At 39.5% G+C, this 27,692-nt stretch overlaps 2 protein-coding genes across 2 annotated transcripts; one reads left to right on the forward strand and one right to left on the reverse strand.

Moving 5' to 3' along the window:
• The first annotated feature begins 962 nt into the window (after positions 1-962).
• zdhhc3b (zDHHC palmitoyltransferase 3b) lies at positions 963-15,651 on the forward strand. Its single transcript, XM_084739781.1, has 7 exons — positions 963-1,343; positions 8,992-9,323; positions 10,534-10,658; positions 11,519-11,615; positions 11,871-11,952; positions 12,126-12,256; positions 15,010-15,651. Exons 2-7 carry the CDS (start codon positions 9,021-9,023, stop codon positions 15,166-15,168), a joined length of 897 nt encoding a protein of 298 aa, XP_084595907.1. The 5' UTR covers positions 963-1,343; positions 8,992-9,020; the 3' UTR covers positions 15,169-15,651.
• Positions 15,652-23,675: 8,024 nt separating this feature from the next.
• On the reverse strand, positions 23,676-27,517 carry tmem42b (transmembrane protein 42b). The gene is made up of 3 exons (XM_084739897.1): positions 27,225-27,517; positions 25,813-25,959; positions 23,676-24,684 (listed from the first exon to the last, which is right to left on the reverse strand). Exons 1-3 carry the CDS (start codon positions 27,399-27,401, stop codon positions 24,541-24,543), a joined length of 468 nt encoding a protein of 155 aa, XP_084596023.1. The 5' UTR covers positions 27,402-27,517; the 3' UTR covers positions 23,676-24,540.
• Positions 27,518-27,692: the final 175 nt, after the last annotated feature.

The raw sequence follows: 27,692 nt of genomic DNA on the forward strand, positions 1-27,692 counted from the left end.
CATGATATTACAGTATTACAGTTCTACAGACATCCAGATTCCTATAAGCCTTTTAGTTTCACATTCTATGAAAATAGTGAACAGTTCTCATTACCTACTAACATTACCTAACTTGATGTGGCCCTTTATGTTGCTTTTACAGGAAAAAGAAAAAGTGAGCAAGGTACCAAATTTGGTCATTTGTTATTAGACCACAGAGCAAGAAGCACAGATATATAATAATGAACTAAATAGTGAATGCAAAGATGGCACTCATTCAGTTAGGGTTGCTTGCCCAGTGCATAAGCCAAAAAAAGGGATTTAGTTTCTGGGTCTGCTTCCTGGTTATACAGCCCACTGAATATGTGCTTTAGTGTTTCCCTGCTTCCCCACACCCTTGAGTTCCCACCCAGAGACTTTGCTTTTTTTCGGCTTAAGGAATGTTTTTCAAATATAAAAACTTCATGGACCAAAATTCATAATAGAAAGTGATTACTGACCTTGTTTGCAGTTTGAGGTGTCAAAAGTCTCTTTTACAATGGTTGCCTATGGGAGAAATGCCTTTTGGACCAGTGGGGAATTTTGCAGCAATACTGTGAGTGACCACTAGAAAGAAAACTGGTGGCAGGCCTGAGCGGCAGAGCCCTGTCTCATTCTTTAGGAAAGGCCTTTGCGGTATTGTTTTCATATAAGTTTATGTTCGGGCCACCAAAAATGTACTTTGGTTACCTAATTCCGGGCTTGTTGGCCTGTGGGACCAGTGCTTGAAAATATTGGATTGAGATAGTACCAACAGTTTAATTGTCATGTTTCAGCATTTCAGAGAAACATTTAAATCAAGCTATCCCAAGTTAAAACGGGAATTGCCTTACATCGGCATGTGATTGATTGAATTTTTAAATGAGAGCGGTGCACAGCTTGAGAGAAAGTGCTGCCTGATAGACTCAGCTCAGGGCACAAACGCCCAATCACAGCAGGAGAGAGTATCGGACTTCCTGGTTCGCTCTACGTCGTGTTGGTGTTGTCCTACTGCCCGTAAACTAGCTGTCTGGATTTAACGGGAAAGGAAGCACCGAAGTAGTGAGGCAGCGGCCTGTTTTAAGGCGCAGCTCCTGCCGTAGTTAGTTTGCACGAGCAGGCGAGTTAACGGCTCGTCGAAACCGAGGCTGCAGTGAGAGCCGGAGCCGAGCCGCGGAGCTGTGGAGGGGAGGCGTCCGCAGATCAGTGAGGTTAGCTGGGACTGCGCTAACAGACGGAGCGGCGAAGGAGACTCTCACTCTCATTTTGGCGTGTTTAACTTCCAAAGGCTCCAAACTACGAGAGGACCTCAAGAAACTTCCGTCGACAAGTCAAAAGACTGCGAGGTATGTTTTTTTATAAAACCAGAGGAGGTGTTACTGATGAAATAGTTTTAATGTGACGTTCACTGACTGTTATCAGCTTTAAAAGAAATCCACAGATCTCCTGCTCCAGCTGCCACACTTACTTCCTGGTAAGATTATTAGCACCTTCTGGAAGTTAATTCATTATTGCGCTACAATGCCATAACAACTTTATGGCTCCCACCGGTCATTACCAGGGAATTTCCCTTTTTTCTCACTCATCTTCAGGAAGTCAGAAATCAATTTAGCCAAAAAACAGACTCCTCACTCACTAAATCAAACGAAGCTCGACAAGAGTGTCTCCCAGCATTTCCACCCATTCATCATAGGGCTGCAACTGACGACTGTTTTCATTATAGATTATTCTGTCCGTAATCAATTAGTTGTTGGTAGGGCTGCACAACTAATCACAATATTATCAAAATGGCAATATGGCCAAGCAGAAGCAGAGCCAAATCACATTTTCTTTGAAAAAGGCAAAATGTGTGAGAAAGCAGCATTATAATGAAGTACTGTAGCCTAAAAAATATTGTTTATCAAATGAAAGAAAACATGTTTGTTTGATAGAAACCCCAACAAATGTCACATCGTCATGATTTATTTATTTTTTTCATTAAAACTGAATATTGCAATGAAAAAAATTCCATTAATCACACTGCATATCCCGGTTGCAGTTTCAGTCAACAAAAAAAATCATAACATGACTTTCTTTTTTACCATGCCGCACAGCCCTAGTTGTTTGGTTTATAAAATGTCAAAATTCACATAACATGTTTTTCCCAAAGCACAAGATGACATCCTCTCCTCAAATGTATTGTTTTGCCGCAACCCAAAGATGATTATATTGTATTTATTTACTATCATAGAGACATGAAGAAAAAAGAACATATTCACATTGAGAAGCTGAAATCAGAGAACTACAAGTGACTCAAAATGATTAATCAGTTATCAGACTTTTTTGGCAGATAATTTACTAGTCGACAACTAATCAATTAATCAACTAATTGTTGCAATGCTACTTAATTATCGTACTACTTAGATCTGACATGATTGGAAAGGGAAGCATCAATAGAAAAGTTAAGACCAGGATATTTTTCTCTGCAGACCAAATTTGAGTTGAAAGTGAATGACATGTCAGGTGGTCAGAAACACGTCTAATGGGATGTTCATGTGATTGTGCTGGTCTGAGTTGGCATCTGTGCTGATTTTCAAATAATGAGTTTGTTGATCGATACAAAACTAATCAGGAATAAGTGATGCCCCGTTTGTGAAATTCTGGGCCGCTACTGATGTTTGAAATAACAATTCGGCCAATGCGGATACCAGTGTTCTTTGAATTTGTTTATTTTATTTTATTTTTTTAATCTATTCACCCTTTTATATGAGGGAAACACAGAAATCATCACATAAAAAGCTGGCACTTTACTGCGCTCCATCCAGTGGCTTTTTCTCTGAAACATGATGGCCACAAATTTTGATGACAGTGATAAGAGAAATAGGTCTTTTTGTAGATTACTGTAAACACCTCAACTCAATCTGCATCTTGTTGACACTTTGCTCTTTTTCCACATAGTTAATATTGTGGTTTTACAGGTTTTACATCTGGCGGGTCACAGATTTATTCAAGCTCTCAAAATGTGTTACTGAAACTTATCTTAATTAAATTCAGATTTTATCTCTCTCGAGTCTTTAGTTTACAGGCTGCTTTTTAAGGTGCCAAATGAGGTTATCAGTAAAGTGAATTCATATTGGAGTGATAATTAACTCAACAGGGGGTGAAATTTAACTGTGCCTCATTTTTCCTGCCCTGCCATCATTAGTCGGTCCTGTCAGTTACTTTGAAATGCTTTCTAGCAGCAGGGTATCAAACATTACCCATAAATCATTGATTGAATATCTGACTGTGCCAGGCATTTATTTTGAGTGAGTGAGTCCTTGCATTTCAGTTAAAATCTGGCATTTTTACATGCTGTGTGTAATCTTACAGCACTGCAGAGGCGTCATGATAGTGACAATGAAGAATATAGCAGCTCTTGTCTGTACTGGGGCTGTTCTGTAAAGTGTTTCTGTTACAGTCGAGTCTGTCAGTTGTTTCGTTGTAAAAACAGCTATTCAGAGAGAGACATCTATAGACTCATTCTCCGGCCTACAGAAAAATACTCCATTGACTCAGTCGACAGTTGTTAATGAACTCTGGTTTTGCAGTTAGTTTCACTCCAGGTCTTTCGTTGCTTTATTGTAGGAAGTTTTGTCTCTAACTTAGCAGTTTTTAAGGCCATTGGAGCTTCTTTGTTCCCAGTGGAGAGAAACTTAAAAGCATAACAATTACTTCTCCAGCCCTTATCAAGCGTCCCGAATCACCCCCTCACTGGAACAAGTTTTTCTTGAATGAAAGCTGAATCAGAACCATACTGGTGAAGAGTCACATGAATTAGCTTGACGGCTAAAACAAAACCTGTTTAACTGTTTTTTCCAAGAGCTTGAAGTGAAATGGTTGTTTCCAGACAAGTCAGTATTTTTCAGTGTATATCTACATATGAACACAGAATCTGTAGGCAAAAGACAAGAGGATTTTGTTTTTTTTAAGCCTTCTGGTTTCTGTTAGTAATCCGAGTAGTATTTACCAATACAGGTCTTCAGAATGGGAGCGACTACAATGTGACCTAATTTCCCTCTAGGGATCAATAACGTTTTTTTCTGATTATCTGATTTCTGATGTCTTAATCAGCATAGTATCTACAAACTTCACCATTAATTTAAGACAAGGAACATATAGTGCACATTTTAATACACAAAGGCAATTTAAAGTGCTTAGAAATTAGAATTAGAGAGTTAAAGATTAAAGATATTAGCTTAGACAAGACGTTCAGTTCACTCAAATGCAGTGAAGGACATAAAGTTGTATTTAAAGGTGGTAACTAAATGTTGCCTCTCCTGGTTTAGTTTGAAATCTGAGAACAGTTGGCACACTGCTAATAGATTACCTGAGTTGGTTTATATGGTGAAAAATGACTTTCTTGTCCTAAAACATTCAGAGATTTAAAGAGAAGCACCAGTAATCTAAACTCTGTTCAGTGATGACAGTGGGATGTGTTCAAATACATTTTCTTCTATTGTTTACTTGCACTGAAGTCAAGACAGATGGTACAATAATCTGCGACTTCTAGTGAAACTGAGCCGCACACACACCAGACCTCCAGCATGACCTCCCACCACGCCTCACTCCTGCTGTGTGATGACAAGTGTGGTGAAGAGGGTCAAGTGGCTCCGCGGCGGGGTTTGGGTCAGTCATCCTGTATTTTCAAAAGGTCGTTCTAACAAGGAAGCACATTTTTATTAAGATAATGCCCCTGTCGCCCAACTGCTTTCAGAGTCAGAGTGCTGGAATGGTTGCAGTCATACAGGTGCATGAATTCAGGTTGTTGAGAACGAACCGCTAAGTTTATATTTGTGAACTATTTTTCTTATGAAAATGATCTCAAGGTAGGAACGCTATCTCAACCTGGTTCTTTCAACATCCTCGATTTATTTTAGGATCTTTTGTGTAGCTCATTGCGTAATTGTTGGCAATAAAAAGAGTTATGTATCAAGAGACCGCTATATAATTTTAGAGGGCAGTCCTGGACAAATATACTGTGTTCTGTCTATTTCACTACAGATGAAACCTTATGAAAATATCATATCACGATTAGAAATGAAATTATAGCTGATGTGCAGCAGTTCCTTGGGGCTGAGCATTTTGAGGATGAGGGGAAAGAAGAGAGAAGTGGAGATAATTGACAAATACATGAGGATCTGTCGGCAGCACTGACTATAATTATTAAAAACCTCTAAAATTAAAGTATCTTTGAAAACATATGTCTCTAAACTTGCAACCTCTGACTTCAAGAGCAAGTCACAACCCTGTTGACCTACATGTCAAGTGACAAACCACAGAAGGCTTCACGTTGTGACTGCAGCAATCAGCAGGGCTGCGCAGTGATGGGTCGGGGGCTGGGATTTTTGAGGAGAAAGAAGTGGAGGATGAAGGGGAGGAAGAAGGAAAGAAGGAAGTAGAAGAGGAAAGAAATGACAGAGTGGGTCTGTCAGCAGAACTTCCTAGACCGATAATTATTTAAAATGTCTGAAATTAAAAATATCTCTGATCTCTAATCCCCAAAGCGTAACGCTTTAGTAAGCATTGGCACGTTATTTCTGCACCACCCAGGATGTGAACTCACAACCCTGCTGAGTTACAGGTCAGCTGACAAACCACAGATGGCTTCACATTTTGACCCTGGCAATCTGCAGGGCCGCATGTGGGCAGATTTCAAACTAGAGTCAAGAATTCAGTTTTCAAGAAAGAAGTCTGACCACATATAGATGCCTGTAATTTATTTCCACAAAGACTGATTGCTCCATAAGTGATAAACTGATGTTTAAAGATGCTCTATTTTCCACAAACCTTTTTTTTTTTTAATTCTGTTTTTGAGATACAGTTCTGAAATTAACCACACTGTTTGGTGTTGAATGAGCAAAAAATATGGGAGGAGATTTAATTAGTTTTATAGAGTGATGGACTTCAAAGTTTCTGCTCAATGGGAGCCAGATTTTGGTCAAAGTTGTAAAGTTGTAGTACATACAGATGACTTATTATGAGTTTTCAAAGTTTTAAATTATAAAAGATTGCTGTAGCACCATCATCGGGACTATTAGCTTACAAATCCAATTGAGAAAGTTTGGAATAGGGCTGGAGTGATGCCATGTTTCAGGAGATTATTATATCGGTTTGAAGTAGGGCTGCACAATCAAGGCAGTCTTATTGAAATCGTAATGTAGCCAAGTACAGAATCCAAACTGCAGAACCAGATCCAAATTGCAATTTGTTTGATAAAGGAAAAGTGTGTGAGAAAACAGCATTATAATGAGGTACTGAAGTGCTAGAGACATGTTCTTTCCTAAAAATCATTTTCTCCAGATGAAAGAAAAAATGTTTGTTTGGTTCAGACCTCAACAAATGTCACATCATCATGATTTTGATAGTTTTGTTTTTTTTCCAGTAACAATGAAAATTGTGATGCAAAATTGATCATTCCCAATAATAGTATTGCACATTACAATCTCAATTTCAGTCAGAGTAATCGCAATATGACTTTTTTTTTTTTTTACCGTATCTTGCAGTCCTAGTTTGAAGGCAGTTCTGCACATACACCAAAGTTTGTATTCTTTTTTTTTAGTGAAACAAAGCTGAAGACATGGAAAATCTATTCTAGGCTGAGATGAAGTGAAAAAAGACTGTTCTGCTTTGTTGATGTAACACAGGAGGTCGGCTGTCTTCAACAGGTGGCTATTTACATGTGGCGTCAGTTAGAGGTCAGGTGGGCGTGCTGCTGTGTTGATAAAGAGGTCCTGGGGAATTTGAAGTATACAAACAGTGAAAGTGGTCCGACAAAGCGTCATCTGGACTGTGAGATGTTTTAGTTTAATCCTGAGATGATGTTGATCAATTTCATCCCAAACGCCGAATCGTTTTCATTCTGATTAAATCTCTGGTCTCTGGGGAAGCGTGTTTAACTGCCGGGATCATTGGCCAAGCCCTAATTAATATGGACATAAAAGTGAGATTAGACTATCGCTCAGTTAAGCCTAATGGATAGATTGAATCCTCAGGAATGACCAAGCAATTTGATTGTACTCATTATAAACTCAGGTTTTATTGAGAAAAGCCCAGCCATCCTGAGGGAATAAGCTGTTTTCATCCAGTCTGTGGGTATCTGCATATATAGTGGGGCCTATTTTTGGTTTTCTGACCTTTTTCTCCCCTTTGAAGTCACATCATCTTTGTCTACACACACTCAGACCTGCTCAATTGCTTATTCATAAGCCTCGTCTCCAAAAAACAGAGCTGGACACACGCTCGGTGCAGCTCAGGGCAAATGTGTGGGCTGTTTTTGTTAAAGCATTGTTTGGAGCAAATAGTGAAATACAGTTTCTAAATCCAACAACAGCCTTTTCTTTTTTTTTTTTTCTTTTTTTTTCTGCGAGAGGAATCTGGATGGATGTTTTTTTTTTTGGCCTGTTGGGATCGGACCAGTCAGTGTTTGTTCCTCCTTCAGTTAATGCTTCCCCCCGAGTATTGTTCTCTTCCTCATTTGCTGATTCACTGTATCTTATTAGTGTCTGTCTCTTTTTATATTCCTCGAGGAAGGAAAAGGTTTACAAAGTTGACACAAAACACATTATAAGCAGAATTTATACAGTAGATTGCTTCTCTGACCAGTTTGGATTCTCTTAAAAAATGGGAAACAGACTCAGATGAAAGAAGTCCCAGAGGCAGTTTGGCACAAAATTATACTGATAGATTTTCTATTTAGTTATCATAAAACATTCAACCCCCATAATTATCAGGTTGGTGTTTGTGATTTATGTGATCGTCTCCACTGATTTCACAGTTTGGCTCCTGTGGATGCTCCTCTCAATGGGTGCTATATAAATATGATGCCCTTTTGCTCTCTGCTGGCACAAAAGCTCAGTCAATCCAAATGGAGGGATTCTCACCCTCCAACATATGGTCCGTGGATTAGACAGGTCATGTTTCATTTCCACCCTAGAAAAATCAGATATAACATCAGGAGGTCAACCAGAAAATTCTTTCTCACTTGGCAACAATTCATATCCCTCGCAGAAAACATGGCAGCTATCGACATGTAAATCGTAAATCATTTCTACAGGTTTTTTGTTAGTGTTATTTTTTGTAAAGATATATTTTTGTATAGATTTATGGCTGTAACTGCTCTTCATCTGTTTCTGATTTTGATACGTTTTATATTTTTATATGTTTAGAATTTTCTAATGCATAGAGAGCCTATGCATAATTTCATTGTACTTGATGATAATGATAATAAGTGTTGTCAACTTTAGTTACTTAATTATTAGTTAATTAGATCATTTAGATATTTTTAAAGTCCTGATCTAACGAGAAAATAACAAATGTTCATAGAAGCGTCAGGCTTCTCACTGTCAGTTTTTTACTTTTTTATATTTATCTTTTATTAAAAATCACACATTTTATGCCCTTAATGTTTTGTCTTACATGATAATAAATCTATAATTTTGGGGGCTTGGGTTAAGGCTGCAATTAACATTTATTTTCATAATCAATTAATCTTCTTTTTTTTTTTTCATCATTAAGTGTCAGAAAATTCAGTTTCATTTTACTGCCACAGAGGAGACTAAGAACCAGAAAATATTTGCAATTAAGAAGCTGAAATTGATATTTTTTTCTTAAAAAAATGACTGAAAACACTAAATAGATTATTGAAATAGTTTAGGCAATTAATTTAATCGATTAACTGCCTAATTGTTGCAGTGCTAGTTTGGATTCTTATTCTTATTTAAAAGCATCATCTAGGACTTTGGAAAACTGTGAAGACATTTTATAAACCAAACACTTCATGGAGAAAGTGATCAGCAGATTAATTGAGAGTGGAAATTTTTTATTTTAGTTGCAGCTCTTCACTAATACCTACCCTCATTGACACGTTCTTAGTTCAAATCCTTCATCTAACTCTGATTCCTTTCTTCTTTCATTTCCGTCCCGTCTCTCTGCTCCCCCTCTTCCTCTCCATCTGTCTCTCCTTGCTCCTCACAGTATGTGGTTGGAGTCACGGGCGTTGTAGGATGAAGAGCCCGGCGCACCGCACCAGGGACATCGAGCGGCAAGCTGGCTACCTGAAGCCCGAGCACTGCGCCCCTCCCCCGCCCCGCACCGACTCCGACACCATGTGGTTCATCCGCGACGGCTGCGGCATCGTGTGCGGCGTCATCACCTGGCTGCTGGTCTTCTACGCCGAGTTCGTGGTGGTGTTCGTCATGCTGCTGCCCGCCAAGAACGTGATCTACAGCCTCTTCAACGGGGTGATCTTCAACGGCCTCGCTTTCCTCGCCCTCGCCTCTCACGCCAAGGCGATGTGCACAGACCCGGTCAGTCAGACTCAGAACAACAGAGTGTGTGTCAGTTATCTAGTAGACCATTTTGGTTGCATCATATATACACCACCATCACCAAAAGGGTTGAGACACTGGGTAAAACATAAACAAAACAGAATGTGATCATTTGACACATCGAAAACCTCATTAACATCACTGAGTTTTGTAAATGTGTGGTGAATCTGAATTGGATGCCTGTTAAGTTTAAAAAAAGTTGGGAGAGGTACAACGAAAGACTGGGAAAGTTTTGACATGCTCAAAAAACAACTGTTTGCATTTCACAGGTAAACAGGTTAAGTGGTAACAGATAGTAGTATTATGATTGGATGAAGTGGTAACAGATAGTAGTATTATGATTGGATATGAAAAGGGGCATCCTAGACAGGCTCAGTTGTTCACAAGCATGAATGGGGTTTCACCACTTTGCGAAACACACATTGTACACAGGATATTACCACATGGACTTGGAGACACTTTGTTAAATTGCTGTCAGTTAACACAGTTTGTTTGGAAATCATTTCATTCTTGTTCATTTCGGGTTGTAGACTGTGATAGATATTTGTACAAACTATAGTAGTAATAATAGTGTAATAAAACATGCCATCAAAGAAAAACTTGTAAAAATATCTTTTTGTAGCTTTCGCATGAGTCAAAATGCAGTTTTAATTCCTTTAAATTTTTAGTTACATGGTCCATGTCCTCAAAGAAATTTGCGCTTAGTTAAAAAATTCCACAGTCGGGCTGCGCGATATGGCTTAAAACTAATATCTCGATATTTTTAGCTGTGCTGCCATGTGCGATATATATACCTCAATATAAATATTTTCTCCAAAATAACATACTGTAAATTCTCAAATCTTGATAATCTTGTAAAATGCAATGCATTGCTGTAGTTTAAACTACCCAACAGTCTGATAAGTTCAGAAAATTACATCACTTTAATGTAATGCAGCCTTTTAAACAAAGAAAAAAATGCTTATGCCATAACACGATATAACAAGGTACAAAATCCAAGATGATGTCCTCAAGGCCTTTTTTAAGTGGCTGAAATACATTATGCTGCTGACCTTGTCCACAGCAGTTTGTTGCTTTGTTTACGTGCTGATGCTCTGGCTACCAATTTAATGTCAGGGGAACACTGAAAACATCTGCAGTGACAGAAACTCCAACTGGATTCCTCATCAACACATCTTTTTCCTCTCAGGGAGCCGTGCCTAAAGGGAACGCTACCAAAGAATTCATCGAGAGCCTGCAGCTCAAACCAGGACAGGTGGTGTACAAGTGTCCCAAGTGCTGCAGCATCAAGCCTGACAGAGCTCACCACTGCAGGTACGGCGCTGCATGTGAATGTGTAGATTGTGGGAAAGATTACCGTTCACTCTGCAGAGTGTTCTGCTGAAGTCTGCACCTTACAGAGGAAAGTCCTGATGCGTCGGTCCCACGGGGGACGCCTCTCCTCATCTGTGTTTGTTCCTGCACCCGTTCTCCTGTGTGTGTTTTTTTTTCTTTTTTCTTTTTTTAGAGTAGCTGTGTAGCATTTCCCCACAGACTCTGCAGCTTGATAATAAGGAGTTCCCCCTGTGGCTTCAGTGGTTTCCCAGGGATCTTGAGCCACGAAAAGCACAAAAACACTGCAGAGTAATTGAATTGTGAAGCCAATGAGTCATCATTGTGTCTCAGAGGCAAGAATGGGAGTTTTTCGCTGAATATTATGAGTCATCATCACTGTGGGTGGTTCAGATGATACACTGCGATTATACACTTGTCTCTAATGACCCGTAAGAGTAATATATTACACACAGGCAGGATGGCAGCTTTTTAAATATAGATTTCCCTCACAAAGTTTGTAAACAAAGCACACAGGTAGACTGAGCCTGACTCTCTGCTGTGTCAGATGACAGATTGTGAGTTGTCAGACGTTACTTGAGATGTCACACAGCTGCAGTTCTGTGAGAAAAATAACCCGTCACACACTCACAGTCCAAACAACAATGATTGAGAGCAATCTGTTCCGTCTCTCACATCAGTTAGTGTCAACACGAGTGAATTACACTGCTGAAGGTGGACTGACAGAGTTTGTGTGTTTTGATTGATTCTGGCGATAGTGAAATATACTTCACAGTGTCCTCGAAAGGCCACGGTTTGCCGGCGACACTTTTAATCTTTATTCTGTATCTGTGTGTCCACAGTGTGTGTAAACGTTGCATCAAAAAGATGGACCACCACTGTCCCTGGGTGAACAACTGTGTTGGAGAGAACAACCAGAAATACTTTGTGCTCTTCACGGTGAGTCTTTAAACAGTCAAGCCCAGATGTGACTACACAAAAACTTTGTAAATTAATCACACACCTCAGGGTGATGTTGGGAAGTTTACTTTTGGGACAGTATAACCTATAATATATTTTATGTATATGTATTTACACATATGTAACCCTAATTGAGCTATACTGAGTAAGACATATACTGGATGTCTAGAGATTAAAATAAGATTATTAACTTGACACTAAATCGCTGCTCTTTTTTTTTCTTTCTTTCTCCAGATGTATATTGCACTAATATCCTTCCATGCGTTAGTCATGGTGGCCTTCCATTTTGTTTTCTGCATTGAAGAGGACTGGACAAGTAAGTAATATACTGGTGAAGTGGCCTGGGACCGTACCACCCATCTTTATGTACAAAATTAGTTGATTACTCCCCCAGGAAACTTGTTTGGCTTTCTTTAAAAGATAATGGAAAGCTGCCTGATTACCTTTGGCATTAACAAATTGCTTTTTAACCTGAAAAATTCTCCCCAGAGTGCAGCAACTTCTCTCCACCAGCAACCGTCATCCTCCTCATCCTGCTCTGCTTCGAGGGCCTCCTCTTCCTGATCTTCACTGCAGTCATGTTTGGCACCCAGGTCCACTCCATCTGCACCGACGAGACGGTGAGTGGAATCAACAGGCATTTCACCACCGTACCACTTTATCACGTTCAGTTGCAGCAGTGCCTGTGGTGTGATGGTGGGGTTTAGGCAGCTGGGTGGAGTGAAGAGAGATGAGTTTGTCTTTTAACTGGAGAATCAGCCTTCGTCAGCTAGCTGCCTTTATGCGTTACGCTCCAGTGTTCACTCCACCTTACAAAGGACATTTCCTCAGTGAAACAGCAGTCGGGGTCAGTTTGTATTTATATCAATTTATTTATACATGTTTGGCACAGAGTGAGTACAACTAATTATTGCATCAAAATTGTTTTGCAACGAGCTCTTGCATCAATTACATGCATCTGTGTAATTAGGAAACATTTTTGCACATTTAGCATTGGTATAATAGAATCAAAATGCAACATGTGCACTCAGACAGACATTTAAAGAAAACAAAACCGGAGGAATTGTTCATTTTATTGCATCACATTCTATTTGGCAGACACAGTTGTCAAAAGCAACTTACAATAAACCTCTACAAGAGCAAAAGACAGTATTGCATTTATGCTAAAGGATGGATTCTAGAGGCTAGGATAATTTTGTTTTTCAAAGGCAACAGTCTGGCCTCAAGTTGTTAAAGCAACTGAAAATAAAAAAACATAACTGCTTAAAACAACATAAATTCTATGGTAGTGTGATGACCAAAGGCTTTAAAGTTGTTTTTCTAACATTTCATTCCAGTTGCTTCTTATTATGAAGCAGAAGCAGGTAAGTTTGCATTAACAGTAATGTCAAACAACATAAACAATAAACAGTGAGGCTGAGATAGATGATGAGATAAAATTACAAACGGGATGTTGTTTTTCCATATAACTAAACTAAGAGCTAAATTAATATCCTGCTATTTTGATAATTGATACATCTTTTTCATGCGTTTTTTTTTTTTTTTTTTTAAAGAAAAAAGTATCCAAATTTTCTGATTTCAGCTTCTCTTCAAATTTTCTGGTTTCTTTATTCCTCTATGAGAATAAAAATGGTATCTTTGGGTTGTGGACGAAACAATCTTGGATTTGGGGAAACAGCAATCAACATTTTTCACCATTTGCTGGCATTTTATGAATCAATCAAAATAATCGATAATGAAAAATAATCATTAGTTGCAGCCCTAGCTTGCTGTAAATCTTCTGTGCATGTGAGGGCAATTTGAATTCAGCAGGAGAATAGCAGATTCCAGCTGTAATAATAAAAACTACTATGTAGAAAAGTAATAACTGCTGAATACAAATACATTTGATGATAATTATTGAAAAAAGATTATAAAATAGTATCTAAAGTGGAGTTTGAATATATGAAATTTATTAGACCGACCATAAATCCCTCCTCTTTAATTTCCTGTCACCTCTCCACTGTTGGCTCTCTAATAAAATAATAAAACACCCGAAAGAAAGTTATTCAGAACAATATAATGAGTAACCACAGTGAGGATCAACAATGGAGGAAACGAGATTGTTCAGATCATTTGAAGTACGGTTGAATGAGGTACTTATCAGTGGTCAGTGATGGCGGTCGGCACACTCACAGGCAGAAGAAGCAGCAGAATACTGGTGTAGGAAGCTAAGCAATGTATTTTTGAGGACAAGGTCAACAGCAAAATGTATTTTAGTCATTAAAAAAATCTGTGTCAGTTTAAGTGTGCACTATATTTAGAATATTTTCACCACTTTACTTTGCCATCAGACAGCCTTTTTCAATGGGAAGCTGCTGTTATATAAGCTAAATATCGCTTTCTCTTGCTCAGCCAGACTCTATAGTCGAAATCAGTGATTTTACTTGCAGAACACAGTAGTTGCTGGTCTACTGCTGCCTCAGTCTGTAAGTTTGTTTGTGTTACTATGTGACTTTGGTGAATCTGAGCTAACCCTTTAAACCACTGAAGTCGCACAATATCACAAACAAATTGACCGATAGAGGCAGAGGGAGAACAGCAAACTCCTGTGTTTGGTGAGTTAAAATGCCTGATTTTGCCAGTGGAGTTTGGTTGAGCGAGAGAAAGCGAGATTTGGCTCATGTAACGTCAGAAAAGGCTGTCTGGCGGCAAGGTAAAGCAGTGAAAATATTCTATATATGGCGTACACCCAAACTAGCTCTACTCCATTCTGCTTCTCCAAAACTGGGACCATGTTGATTGATATCCACTTTAGATAATACACTCATACAATCTCACTTAAAACTGGGCACGTGTAATTCTTTCTATTGTTTATATAGCAGTTCTAGAGTTCCTAAATTTTCTTGCTTACTTTACATACATTGTGTAAACAAAATCACCGCTCAGATGTCAGAAGGAGCAGGTAATTCATTTACATCCTCCAGGTAGGTTTAGATTAGTGTATTTTCTCATCACGAATGTGCTCAAAACGCCCACGACGATGACTCACTGTAATAATATTCACTACAAAGATCATCTATTTCAGTCAATTTGAATCTAATATGGCCGACAGTTCTCTTTCCAGTCACCGCACATCCTTATCTGTGTGTGTGTGTGTGTGTGTGTGCTGTTCTTAGACATCAGGAAATGCTGAGAGTGAGTCATTTAACCCTGATAAAGACCTCCAACAGAGAAAAATAAGCAAAGCATGTTTAATTTTTAATCCCCTGTAGTGGTTATTTTCTGCCGGTACATTAAAATTTAAACACGTACTGCTATATGTTCAGGTTTAAGCATGAAGGAGTAGTGCAGCCTCACATATTCTCCTGTTTGTTGCATCTTGTCGCTGCAGGGTATCGAACAGCTCAAGAAGGAGGAGAGAAGGTGGGCCAAAAAGTCAAAATGGATGAATATGAAGGTGGTGTTCGGACATCCGTTCTCTGTAGCCTGGCTGAGCCCCTTCGCATCGCCCGACCACGGCAAGGCAGACGTGTACCAGTACATTGTGTGAGACCTGGAAACTGAGCAGAGCTCTGCTGCTGTGGACTTAGACTGATCAGTCCTGGTCTCCTGTTGGCTGGACCTCAATGAGCATGAACTCCTCTTAACCACTTCTACTTTTTCTTTCATTTATTGATATTTCAGGGTGTTCTGCTGTAAGCTATTGTCAAAGTATGTTTATTTTTAAACATTTTCTTTTTGTTTTATTGTTTCTGTCTTGGTGCTGACTGAGATTAATGAGGTGTAGCTGTACAAAAACAAAGAAAAAACAAACAAACTAAGCAGCAACAACCTAACAAGAAGCACTTGATGAGAGTTGGTCAAACTACACACAAAACTGAGTTCTGCCTTCTCCGGAGTAAAATTTCCTGCAGTATGTCTGATCATTTCCTACTTCCAAGACTAAACAATGTGAACATGAAACTGAACTGAAGTCCAGCATGTCGTTGTTTAAAAGCAACACAGTCAGGGTGCCAAGATGGACACCAGGTTTGTCTTCCTGTAAACATTGCTGTGATCCTGTCGCTTCTTTCTTCATTTGCCGTATTTCTGTCGTCGCAATAGTCTTTTGCTGAGCGCTGCGGATAATCTGCCTTAGAACAGTGCGTTAGTGAACAGTTGCATCTGCTAGTTTTAAAGAAGTTTCTATTATTTTTGCCTTAATGTGACAGTCAGGGTGAGACAGGATCATGTTGGTTATATACTGTTTTAAATGAGCTTGTTTCCTTCTTTGATGCCACATCACTGTGAAGGACATTCAGAGGACAGAGAGCAGCAATAGCCTCACAGTGGCCAGTTGAAGTTATATTCCTTAAGATTTCAGTCCTGGTTGATTTGGTGACACCTGTGGTTACCTTGGTAGCAGCAAGTGTGATTTTAAAACTGCAAACATTTGTTGAGCAGCTACTTTGTCAGAGATGCAACAGCAGAGCAACTGTGAATGTGTTCACAGTGCAACCAAAACAATTCATGTTAATTTTCATTAATAAATCAATAATTGACTCTTCCTAAATCTCACCCCTTTTCACTCTGTGCTCCAATAACAGTTGAGCTAGATTGGTACCAATTTTCTCCATTTCTTGTTCCTCTAAGTAGATATGCTAGGGTTTGTCTATATTGAAAACAAAAAAAGTTTGAAGATAGTTAAAAGGGGGCGGCCCTGTAGCTCAGTTGGTGGAGCGTTCGCCTCATGTATGGAGGCTATTGGTCCTCTGCAGCGTCCGCTGGTTCGAGTCCTGCCTGCGGCCCTTTGCTGCATTTCTTCCCTTCTCTGTTCAGCTGCCCTATCTAATAAAAGTTGTTTTTTAAAAAACAACTTAAAAAAAGAGAAGATGGTTAGAAGATGTTTGTGGGGGACATTAAAATCAAAATATAGTTGCATTTTAAGCTGTCTAATGTTAGAAAAACACTCGCTAACTAGCTAACTAATTTACATATTAGCTATTTAGCTAGTGTTTTGCATACATAAGTTAACAGCAGCCAATTAGTTACCTAATCTATATCAGTAGTTAGCTAGTTATTTAGCTAGTGTTGAGCTCACATTTATCTAGGTGGCTAAATTACATCAATCATTAGCTTGCTATTTAACTGTTGTTTTGCCAACTACTAGCTGACTAGCTATCTAATCTACATTAATATGTAGCTAGCTAGCAGGCTGTCATTTTGTTAACATAAGCTTAACTTAAGATGTGACTATATGTTGCTTTTACAGGAAAGGATAAAGTTAACTGACGTTTGCTCAACTGTTATTGGAGCATAGAGCAAATAAGGGCGGGGCTTAGGTTTTCTATGACATTTTTACATTATTGTGTGTTTTCATCCACAAAGTTTTTGTGAATATGAGGAGTTACGCAGATCAGCATAAACAACTGGTCATGCTAATTCTTTTGTCGCGTGCAACGTGGTGAAGTAAATATGAATTTTCAGTGTTTCCACTCAGGTGTTTTTAACACGTATACAAAAAAAAACAGGTGGATGGAAACGCACTTCGTGAAGTGAAGCTGATATAGAGGAGGTAAAAGCGAAACTAAGGATGTGTGCCACTAGTTGTCAAGTCAATTAAACGTTGCTACCCTTGCTAGTCGACACCAGACATACTTGCCAATTAAATCAATTATTATTTTATCGATGTACAAAGCAGGCTAACTGTTGTGTCTGTGATGTAACATAGCCATTAGCCTATCCAAATGTAAACCAGCGAGGTGGAACGTGGGACAAAGATGACATCTAAACCAGGGCGGTTCAGCAATATTTTGATCTGGAAAAGGAAAATCACTACTCAGCTGAAGCGATGTGTAACCACATTCAGCATGGGCATGGGGACGTTAACCTGCAAGGAGCGCAGGCAGCTGGTGCTAGCACTGCTAATGTTGGCCACACTCGTCAAACCAATATGCCATTGTTTACCTCCCCTGAGTGTTTTCTTAATTTTAGACTAATCGACTAGTCTAGTCCGTTTAATCATCAGGAAAACTTGCAGTTAGGAACATCCCTTGTCAAAACGCTTACCTCATTTCCTGTGAAGGCCGTTTGAATACAGCACGAGAATGGCGGACTCCGCCACTAACAAAGAAAGACCCAATATAGGGAAATAATGATGGATATATATATATATATATATTTTTTTTTACATTGAATGGTTACTGGTAAAAAAATGCAGACTCATGAAAATCTTAAGGATTATAATTTAAAAGTCCCACATCTAACACTCAGCAGGAAAACAAAGTCTTGTTTCTCGGCTTGTACGATATAGAAAGTGACACTACAGTTGAAGTCCACCAGCTAGTGTGACCAGTGTCCTTCTTTTGATTATTTGATGTAGTAAATCCAGCCGACCTCTTTGCATGAAAACCATTTCCACCACACTCACCAGCTCAGATGGACTGTCAGGGAATTTAGCAATACACGCATTGCTCTCTGGATGCACTGACCCTAAGTGTAATTCACTCGCTCTCAATTGATGGAATTTGCCTGTGGATGATCCAGTTGGTCATAGATTGTAGTTGTGAGCCTGACTGGAGGGATAAAAGCCTTACAGCATAAAATGTTGATTAAAATTTAGGTCATTGGAAAATGTTTGCCGAAGCCTGAGAGACAATGGTAGAAATGCACATTTTAATTGTCACAGGTGTGGACCGTACAGTGTGAAGGGAAGAGCGTAGATTTTACCTTCCTTGATTAGAATTTCATGCAGATAGGAAATAGGCCACTTCAAAGCATTTAACACTAAAAATGCCTTTTTGAACGCCTTACTGTAATTATAAAACCTGCTTTTGAAGGTGATGAAAAGACAAATTTGAATATAAATGTTGCCAAAAATGAAAGCTTAATCAAGGGAGGCACTGAGGTCATCATTTCAGTAGTAGAGTGTCGTCAAGAATGACATTTTCTTAAGCTTTTAAAAAAATCACTGGAATTTTAAAAACATGTTAAAAAAAAACGTTACCGTCATATGGAGATGCAACAGACGCTATCCAGTTTACACATACAGTACACCAGCTTTTCTCTTTTTTTCTTGAATTGTTTAATTTGTTATTTGTGGTCAGGTATGAAAACTGTTTGTAGTACCTACAGTGGACCACATGATTTTTTCTTTTTGACTCTGGTATTTGTCTAAAGGGGAATGAAATAAAATTATCAATGTTACACAACTTCTGGCCAAATGAAGTTTATCAATTTGTTTTATTTGTGACAAATCTGGACACTGTGTCAAACACAATTGCAGAGGCATGCTCATATCTGCTGCATCTGAAACTGTCTGTTTTGTCTTCTATTTTTATAAGAGGTATTTAAAGGAATGGAACTGGTCTAATGGAGCGTAAAGCTTCCTGTGTAAGTAGATATAAAATAGCTCAAGGCTAACATTACATCCAGCTCTATTAACTACAGTGAGTGCCATCTTCAATACATATTAGTTTGAATGCAAAGAGAAAACACTGAGTTAAATGTGTATGAATCCCTGTTTGCTGCAGGAAAATACAGACCTTCACCTCCAGTTGAATTCAGGTGTGTTGTCATTTTGATGATAGTGGTTCCCGTCTGATTCCAGGGACAGGAGGGTTACTTTAAAACGGTATTCAGATAAATTACTAATAACCTGTTCAAAAATATAGTCAGTAACCTAATCCATGTATCACAATATTAAAATAACATAGCTTGATTACTTACCAAGTACCGTTAACTACATTGTGTGTAAACTTGTGTGAGTCTTGTATTTTTACCCACACAACATCCTGGTCACCAGCATCACCGCCTACAGTCCCAAAATATTTTTCAGTAGTAGAAGTACTAGTAGTGATATTGACATCTTAGGTAGTTAACTGTATTTCTGTGTAGCTAACGTTAGCAGTTGGTCTGTGTAGCTACTGTTTTGGTTGGTATGTGGGTAACATTAGTGGTTGGTCTGTGTGGTTAATGTTAGTGGTTAGTCTGTGTAGCTAATGTCAGCCATTGGTCTGTGTAGCTAATGTTAGCGGTTGGTCTGTGTGGCTAACGTTAGTGGTTAGTCTGTGTAGCTAATGTTAGCAGTTGGTCTGTGTAGCTAATGTTAGTGGTTAGTCTGTTAAGCTAATGTCAGGCATTGGTCTGTGTAGCTAACATTCAGTAGAAGCCATAATAATTAATTCAATTCATCTGGACATAGATTAGCATAACTGCATATATAATACAAAAATATGTAATATAATAGCTTTTCCATTTGAAGAACAAAGCTGTCATGTCGCTGTACTTAACATCTTCCTGCATCCCAGTCAGCAATATCTGAATGATGGAAATGAGAATCTTGTTTTGTCAGATGAGATGTTTATTTAATAATTCAACAGTGTTTCTTCTTTCAGCGTTAATTTACACACCCTTTAAGTGTATCCTATTAACAGAATATATTTACACTTTTACAAATGTTTGTTTCACATAATCTGTAAGACACGTTATGAACACTTTATATCAGAACAAACAGAGCCTCTCCCTCTAATCACGCTGTCTTGACTTGTGTTAAAAAGTTAAACATAATGCTTAAGTTGTGTGTGCAGCTGCAGCTTCAGATTAAAGTGATGGCTAATCTGCACATACATAAGCAAACGCTAAATCAGTCTTTTTAATTTTTCAGACTGAACAAAGAAAGATTGTTCTCTTCTGGTGTTAACTGTACACCAAGAGATAGGACAAAATTTAATTGATTCACTACAAGTCCTGATAAATCTACTATTTTTTTTTTTGCACATTAACTCGTCAATGTGGCACACACCTCGTCGGGTCATGATCGAATTTCAGTGTTTTTCTTAACTCTCTGTAAACACGTCTATAGTTTATGTGCACACAGATATCACTACATCACACTCAGGGCCATGCCGCTGTCACAGAGATATAGATGTGGCTACTGCAAAGCTCAGACTGGTTATATTACAGTGAGAGTGGGTTCACAGGTAGATGGTTTACCCTCATATCATGCCATTAACTGGAGAAAAGCCAGGCACCAAAAGATCTTCAGAATCAAAAGCAAGGATTACAAATATTACAGGTAGTTTGAAGAAATAGTTAGGCATTTTTGGAAAATATGCTTGTTCATTTTATTGCTGAGAGTTAGACGGGAAGATTGACACGACTCTCATGCCTGTATGTTAAATACAAAGCTAGAAACAGCAGCCAGTTAGCTTAGCTTAGCATAAAGAGTGTAATTAGCGAGCCTGGCTCTGTCTGAAGGTAATAAATCTACCTAACAGCACCTCTGAAGCTCATTAATTAACTAATTACGTGCTGTTATCATATTACACGTGTAACTAAACATTATGAGTAAAACTGTCAACTTGTGGTTTTATGGGGGAATATGTGCCAGACTATTTCTTGACCAGTCCCTGCTGATTGCCTGGCAACTGCTCCAAGCTAAGAAATAATCTGGTACATAAACACCACTAAAACCACAACTTGGCATTTCTCTCATATCTACCAGGAGCTATAAAGCTAGACCCAGCAGCCAATTAGCTTAGCTTAGCATAGGGACCATAAACAAGGCAAAACAGCTAGCCTGACGCTGTCTGAAGGTAATAAAATTTACCTACCAGCACCTCTAAAGCTCACTAATTTCTATGTTTGTTAATTTTTTGTCAAGTAAATATAAAGCTTCAGCCAGCAGCCAGTTAGCTTAGCTTAGCATAAGGACTGTAAACAGCTAGTGTGGCCCTGTCCAAAGGTAATAAAATTCACATTTCTCTCATATTTGCCTGGTGAATATGAAACTAGACCTAGCAGCCAGCATAGCTTAGCATAAAGACTATAGCCTGGCTCTGTACAAATGTAACAAAATTCACCCACCAGCTCCACTAAAGCTCGCTAATTAACGTGTTTGTTCATCTCATGACTGTCCAGTAAATGTGACTTGCCCCAACAGCCAGTTAGCTTAGCTTAGCATAAAGATTGTAGGGGGAAATAACAAGCCTGAAGGTAAATCTACCTAGGTGCTGGTAGGCAAATCTTATTCATTTTCAACAGGGCCAAGCTTGCTACTTCCCCCGTTTCTGGTATTTAAGCTAAGCTAACTGGTTATTAGCTTCAGTTTCATATTAATCAAACAGACATGAGAACGGTATTATTTTTTCTAACTTTTGCTAATGTAGCTTGTATGCATTTTTCACAAAATGTTAAATTATTCTCTTAAGTCTCTTTCTTCGTTCACATTTCATCTGATGACAGAGCCAAGCTAGCTGCTTCCCTATGTTTCCAGTCTTTATGCTAAGCTAAGCTAACTGCTAGCTCCAGCTTAGTATTTACCCGACAGACATGAGAGTGGCATCGATCTTTTCATCTAACTCTTCGCAACAAAACAAGTAAACATAATTTCCAAAAATGTTGAACTGTTCTTTTAACTAATGCAAACACAGCCAGGATCCCAAAACCTGGAGGCACAAACAACTGAATTCACCTCGCGGCTGTGAGTGAGTCTCCACTGCTGAAAATTCCTGCGTGGTGGTGAGTACAGCCCTGCTATGAAACATCACTCAGCCAGCCTTTAATATGAGAGCTGTATAATCACATTGTCACTGCAGTCACATTAATAGGGATGCATGTAAATCACATGATACAAAACCTGCACAGCAGCGCTTGGAAGGACATCTGATATATTTGTGCATTGCTGCTGTGGGATATTACAGACAGGCATTATAGCTACCGTTATGCTAATGCATTTATATTATGATATGTATCCAAACAGCAAAGTGTGATCTTGAAACACCATTCAATAAAGCAACCTTTGAACTCACATTCAGGCAAATCCCTGTACACTACAGTATACTTACTTAGCTGATTTATGCTGACAGAAACATCCCTCCGGTAGCATATATTGCCATTTTCTATGCTTAATTATTAATGCTCGAAGCTCCCTTGTTGTTACACACATCACAGTGTTATGAGATTTAAAGTAAGTATAATGTTATTGCACTCTCACTGACAACCCCAGGGATGTAGAGGGGAGCTTTAAATGAAGCCAGGTGTCTATGAAACCCCGAGAGATGATGCTCATGAAGTGCAACAGAGTAATAAGAGATTGCAAATGCAGGGCACATAAAGCTCAACAGGCAATCAAGAGGCGGTTTGATGTCTCTTTCGCTGGAGAGACAGTTCGGCCTCTTAAAAATTCTGAGTTTAATGAGATGAAGCAGCTCACACGGACGTCAGTCTGATGTGGACTGACGCTCCAGGACGCTTTGGTGTGAGATATCTGAGCTCAGGCCTCGGTAGGAACATGCACACATCTATCATGAAATGGAAGACCAGCTGCCTCTGAAAACATGTGTCATGCTCATATCTTGAGGTTAAGGTTCAAGCTGTCGAGAAAGGCAAAATAAAAAGGAAAAGAAAGACCCCAGCTGAGAGCAAGTTCTCACCAGGGATGAGCCTTTCAGCGCTACATTAGTGTTATTACTTGTGAGTACACCTCGTTAGCTAAGTGCTTCATTTATAACATCGCCCCGAGCATGCATAAAATGCAACATCAGTGTAGGATGTTTACAGTGAGTGTCGTAGAGTAACTTAAGGAAATGTGAGAATTAAGAAAGCTTTGGTGATCTGACGGCCGCAGAACTTAATGCACAGGCTGATTAATGGTGACATCATGCGCACAGCCAACGATGTCCGCCGCTCATGAACAAAACCCAAAAGATTGATTCAGGTCAGTCTGTCAAGATTCACACAGGTTCTGAAAATTCTAGATATAGTTTTCTTTATTATCTGCTTCTTCCTTTAAAGGAATAGTTCAGCATTTTTGAGAAATGTACTTATGTCCTTTCTAGCTGAGAGTTAGATGAGAAGACTGATACCACCACTCTCATGCCTGTCTGTTGAAGAGGTCGACCAATTCAGTTTGTTCATGTTGAAGATCCATGAAGACAACTGCTGCTCTGTTTTGCCAGCAAGCATGGTTGTAAGACTTTGGCTAGCTGTAAGTGCAACTATAGCACTATACCCTAACTTAATTTAACTGAAGTTACTGACTGTGAGAGAAAGACTTAGTCACCAGCATCACAAAACTTAAAAATTGCTCCCACCTATTTTTTTTGTCATATTCAGTTCCAGATTTATTTATTTATTTGCGTATAATGTTCAGCTCAACCAGTTTCTAATAAGTCAAAGTTTGCTCATTTTCAGTAGTGTCAAATTTCCTCTCTCAAGGGAGGGTGGGATGATATTGCATATTAATATGCTGCTGGCTTTTTCTGGCTCTGAACTATCATTATTATATCAACCTTTAAGTAATTCATGTGGCCGCAAAACCAGGTGCTGGCATTAGCTTCATACTCTACAGACATATGAGATGGTATCATTCTTCACATCTAACTCTCAATCGGAAAGCAAATAAGTACATTTCCCAATTGTCAGATCCTTTCTTTTAGTCTCTTCCTTCACGTCTGTTCTGTTAGCTCATGATTTGTTGTGCTGTTGTTGACTAAAGCTAGTATAATTTTTGCTTCACTGTAAGCCTGTGTGTGTGGACGAAGATGATTTTAGAGCTTCTGGGAAGCTGGGCACAGGCATCCATTCGCTTGTCTCCACTAGCCAGACTGGTCAGACTGGCTGAAGGCCAACATCCCCTCTGATTTAGAACAGGCCTAAACAAGGCTGCAGCACAGCTGAGCCAGCAGTGTTTCTCAGCCTCCACAGCCACAAAGTCATTTAACTGGAAATTCTTGTTTTTTCACTGTAGCGCAGAGAGAGAGAGAGAGTCTTAATTCAATAAATGTACTTTTGTAGAAGAACAAAATCAATCAAATACACTTTTAAATATTTCACTATTCCTTGGCTAGATGTTAAAATCAGAGGAGATGTCGACCAAAACACACCACATACCACAGCCAGCTGGAGCCGGGCTGAGCTGGGCTAGTGGAGACGAGACATATTATTCGTCCTTGACGACGGCGTTCTGATGTCCGTCCTGCGGTGAAACCCTCTGCAGTACCAACAGACCAGAGAAGGTCAGGGAGATCCCGACCCACCACAACGTTATCTGGGCTTCACCAAAGATCAGCTGCCCCAGGAAAGCCTGCAGGGACGAAAAAGATGTCAGGGTTTCTTCTTCATCAAAGTGAATCAGTCTCTATAATTCAATCTAAAGGAATAGTTTGGATTATTTGAAGTGGGGTTGTATGAAGTCAGTCTGTTAACTGCTGCAGATGGCGCTCAGCATGGTCCTAGTTTAGAGAAGCAGAGAGGAATATCAGCACAGAAGCTAAGCAATGAACTGCTGTGGACAGGATCAGGAGCCACTTAAAAAAGGTCCACCTAAAAAAAATCAATATCAGTTTACGTTTATGCTATATTTTGAATATTTTCACTGCTTTAGTTAGCCATCAGATAGTCTGTTATGATGGGAAACTGCAGTTATATAAGCCAATTCCTTTCAAAAAAGGCTGTCTGACAAATTTTAGAAACACACAAAAAATATTTAAAAAATCAGTCACAGTGAGTTGTGAACCTTATTTTTCATTATTCCACTACCTGAAAATTAAATGGTTTCAATTGGAAACATTAAAATATTAACCATTATTCAGTTTGCTCAGCAATTCCTTTGAAATACATTGTTTGTGTGTCTAAAACTCCAAGATCCAAGTTTACTAAAAGAAGAAAAGTTAATCATCTCAACAAAACATGCATATTTAGTAAAACTTTTTCAGAATTTAAAAGTTTGGGTTGGGCTCAAAACCCAAAACTCTATTGTGGCAATTTCGAAATTTTAATTTTCTCAACTTTTTTGTTTCTTACAGTGTTGTTGCTGACCCTGTCCTCTGCTTCTTTAAACTGGGGGTGTGACGACCAGCATCTACTGCAGGTAAGACACTATCAACATACAACCCCACTTCAAATAATCTGAACTATCCCTTTACATAACAAGCAATAAGTAAGCTTTGATGCGATATGTAGAACAAGAAGTTGAACTTTGACAAGAAACTCCTGTAAGAAGCCTAAGTCACTGCGACAAGTTATTTCTGTATATAGTCCAGCCTATTTTTCTAAAATAAAGCTGCTTATATAAGAACGACAGGATGTAAGGTCACTCTGAAATTAACTTACACTCTGCTGCAGCCTGATGGGAAGTTTTACAACAGAAAGACTACAGAGGAAAGACAGGAGGGGGGGTGTAAGAGGTCCTGTAAGAGAGGCTGCTACTTACGGAAGATATGAAGTTGGAGGCGGTGGTGGTCACAGTGGTTCGGGTGGAGGAAGAGGAGTACCTGAGTGCTTTGGCAAGGAAGGTCCACATCACAGCATTGCACGTGAAAAGCAGCCCGCCACACAGCAGCCTCAGAGGGATATGGAGCTGAAAAACAAAAAGTTATAATGTAAAAGTTGTGGAATCTTGCATTTCATGTTTCCTTCCTTCATTCTAGACATCTTGTTTTAACAATAAGAAATGCAGTTGATGGAATAAAATCAAATGAAATCACTGCAACAATCTACACAAGATAAATTCTCTGGGATAGTCGTGTTTTAGCAGACGTCTGATGATGACTCACGACTGACGTGAGTTGAAAACCCTGCAGAGTTCACAGGGGCAGAACAGACTGTGTGATTAGTCTAGTCTAAATAACATTATTATATTTAAAATCATAAAATAATTCAGAGCAACATCTCCAAAAGCTTTGGCCTTGACAGTGATGGAGAAAATATTCAGGTCCTTATCCTTAGTAAAGTATACTGCAATATAAAAACACTCCATTACAAGTAAAAGCCCTGCTCTGAAAATGTCACTGAAACATTTGGCGTAGTTTTATGTGTCACATCAAAATCTGCAAAGCAAGTATGTCTGACAAATGTAATGGAGTTAAAAGTATAATAGCCTACTTCCATCCGTAGTAGCATGAAATGAAATTAAGTATAGCAGTGTACAATTACCTCACAAAAGCAAATATCACATCTGACACAATGTCAGTAATTCACAGAACATTACATGATGATGGTTCCCTGTTATTGTGTTTATTCTGCTGTGTTTTATGACGCATTCAAACCTCGTGGTGAATATTATGAACATTTGTTTTGCATCCTCCTGCGCATGCTATTTGTTATTTTAAACAGGCCTGTCCTCAGATTAAAGGTCACTGTTTGACGTTTCCACCGTTTCAGGCTACAAACAGCTGCCTGCAGATGTTTCTGACATCACTGTGTGACGTGTGCGCAGAGCGTGAAGGTCACACGAGAAACCTGACCCCCTTTCTTTTGGAAGCCTCTCTCCTATCCGCGCCATCAACATCATCATCAGCAGCAGCATCACCACCACGGTGAGACGAGTTTACAAAATAACGCGATAGCACAGTACAGACACTCTCACACGAGCTGCAGTGTCATTGAGCAGCACGCGGACAGGGCACGAGAGCGCAGCTGCAGCAGGGCTCCCCCGCGTGAAGCTGCTGATGGTGCTGATGCTGAGGGAGTCAGGGAGGAGGCGGGCGGGGATAACCCCCCAACTTCCTCCCAGAGAAATCACCCCGCTCGCGGGCAGGCAGGGTGGCAGCACGCTGCATTATTCACACAGCCGTCCTCACCGTCACCGTGTTAATTATTAACGCAACTTTAATGACGCCTCACCCGGTCACAGGCGGTAGTTTCGTCCGCTTGTCTGAATTTCCGCTGCTCTCCCCACGTCCGGAGTCCGGTTTCACACACTCCCTTCAGATAGTCCGCTCCCAGGGACAGTTTGGCCGACGACGACGCCACGGCCCCGAGGAAACCCGCCAGCAGTGCATAGAAAACTCCCGGGAACATGATGGTGGTGACAGCCGAGGCTCATAATGCTCTAATCCATCTTTACATCTCTGCTGCTGCTGCTGCTGCTGCTGCTGCTGGTCCACCGGGCTGAGCTGCCTGCTGCTGCTGCTGCATGGCTCTGTGTGTGTGTGTGTGTGTGTGTGACAGACACGTTTTCCTGCACCGCCTACAGACAGCCGTCCGGTGGCAGTCACACAACACATGGTCAACTCGGAGCAGAGCTGTGGTTGGACTAAATAAAGCACCCTGCTGCATTCTGGGAATTGTAGTTCCGTCGTTTCATAATCT

This window comes from Lutjanus erythropterus, chromosome 16 (genome assembly GCF_056507025.1).
Source record: "Lutjanus erythropterus isolate fLutEry1 chromosome 16, fLutEry1.hap2, whole genome shotgun sequence".
NCBI lineage: Eukaryota > Metazoa > Chordata > Actinopteri > Lutjaniformes > Lutjanidae > Lutjanus > Lutjanus erythropterus.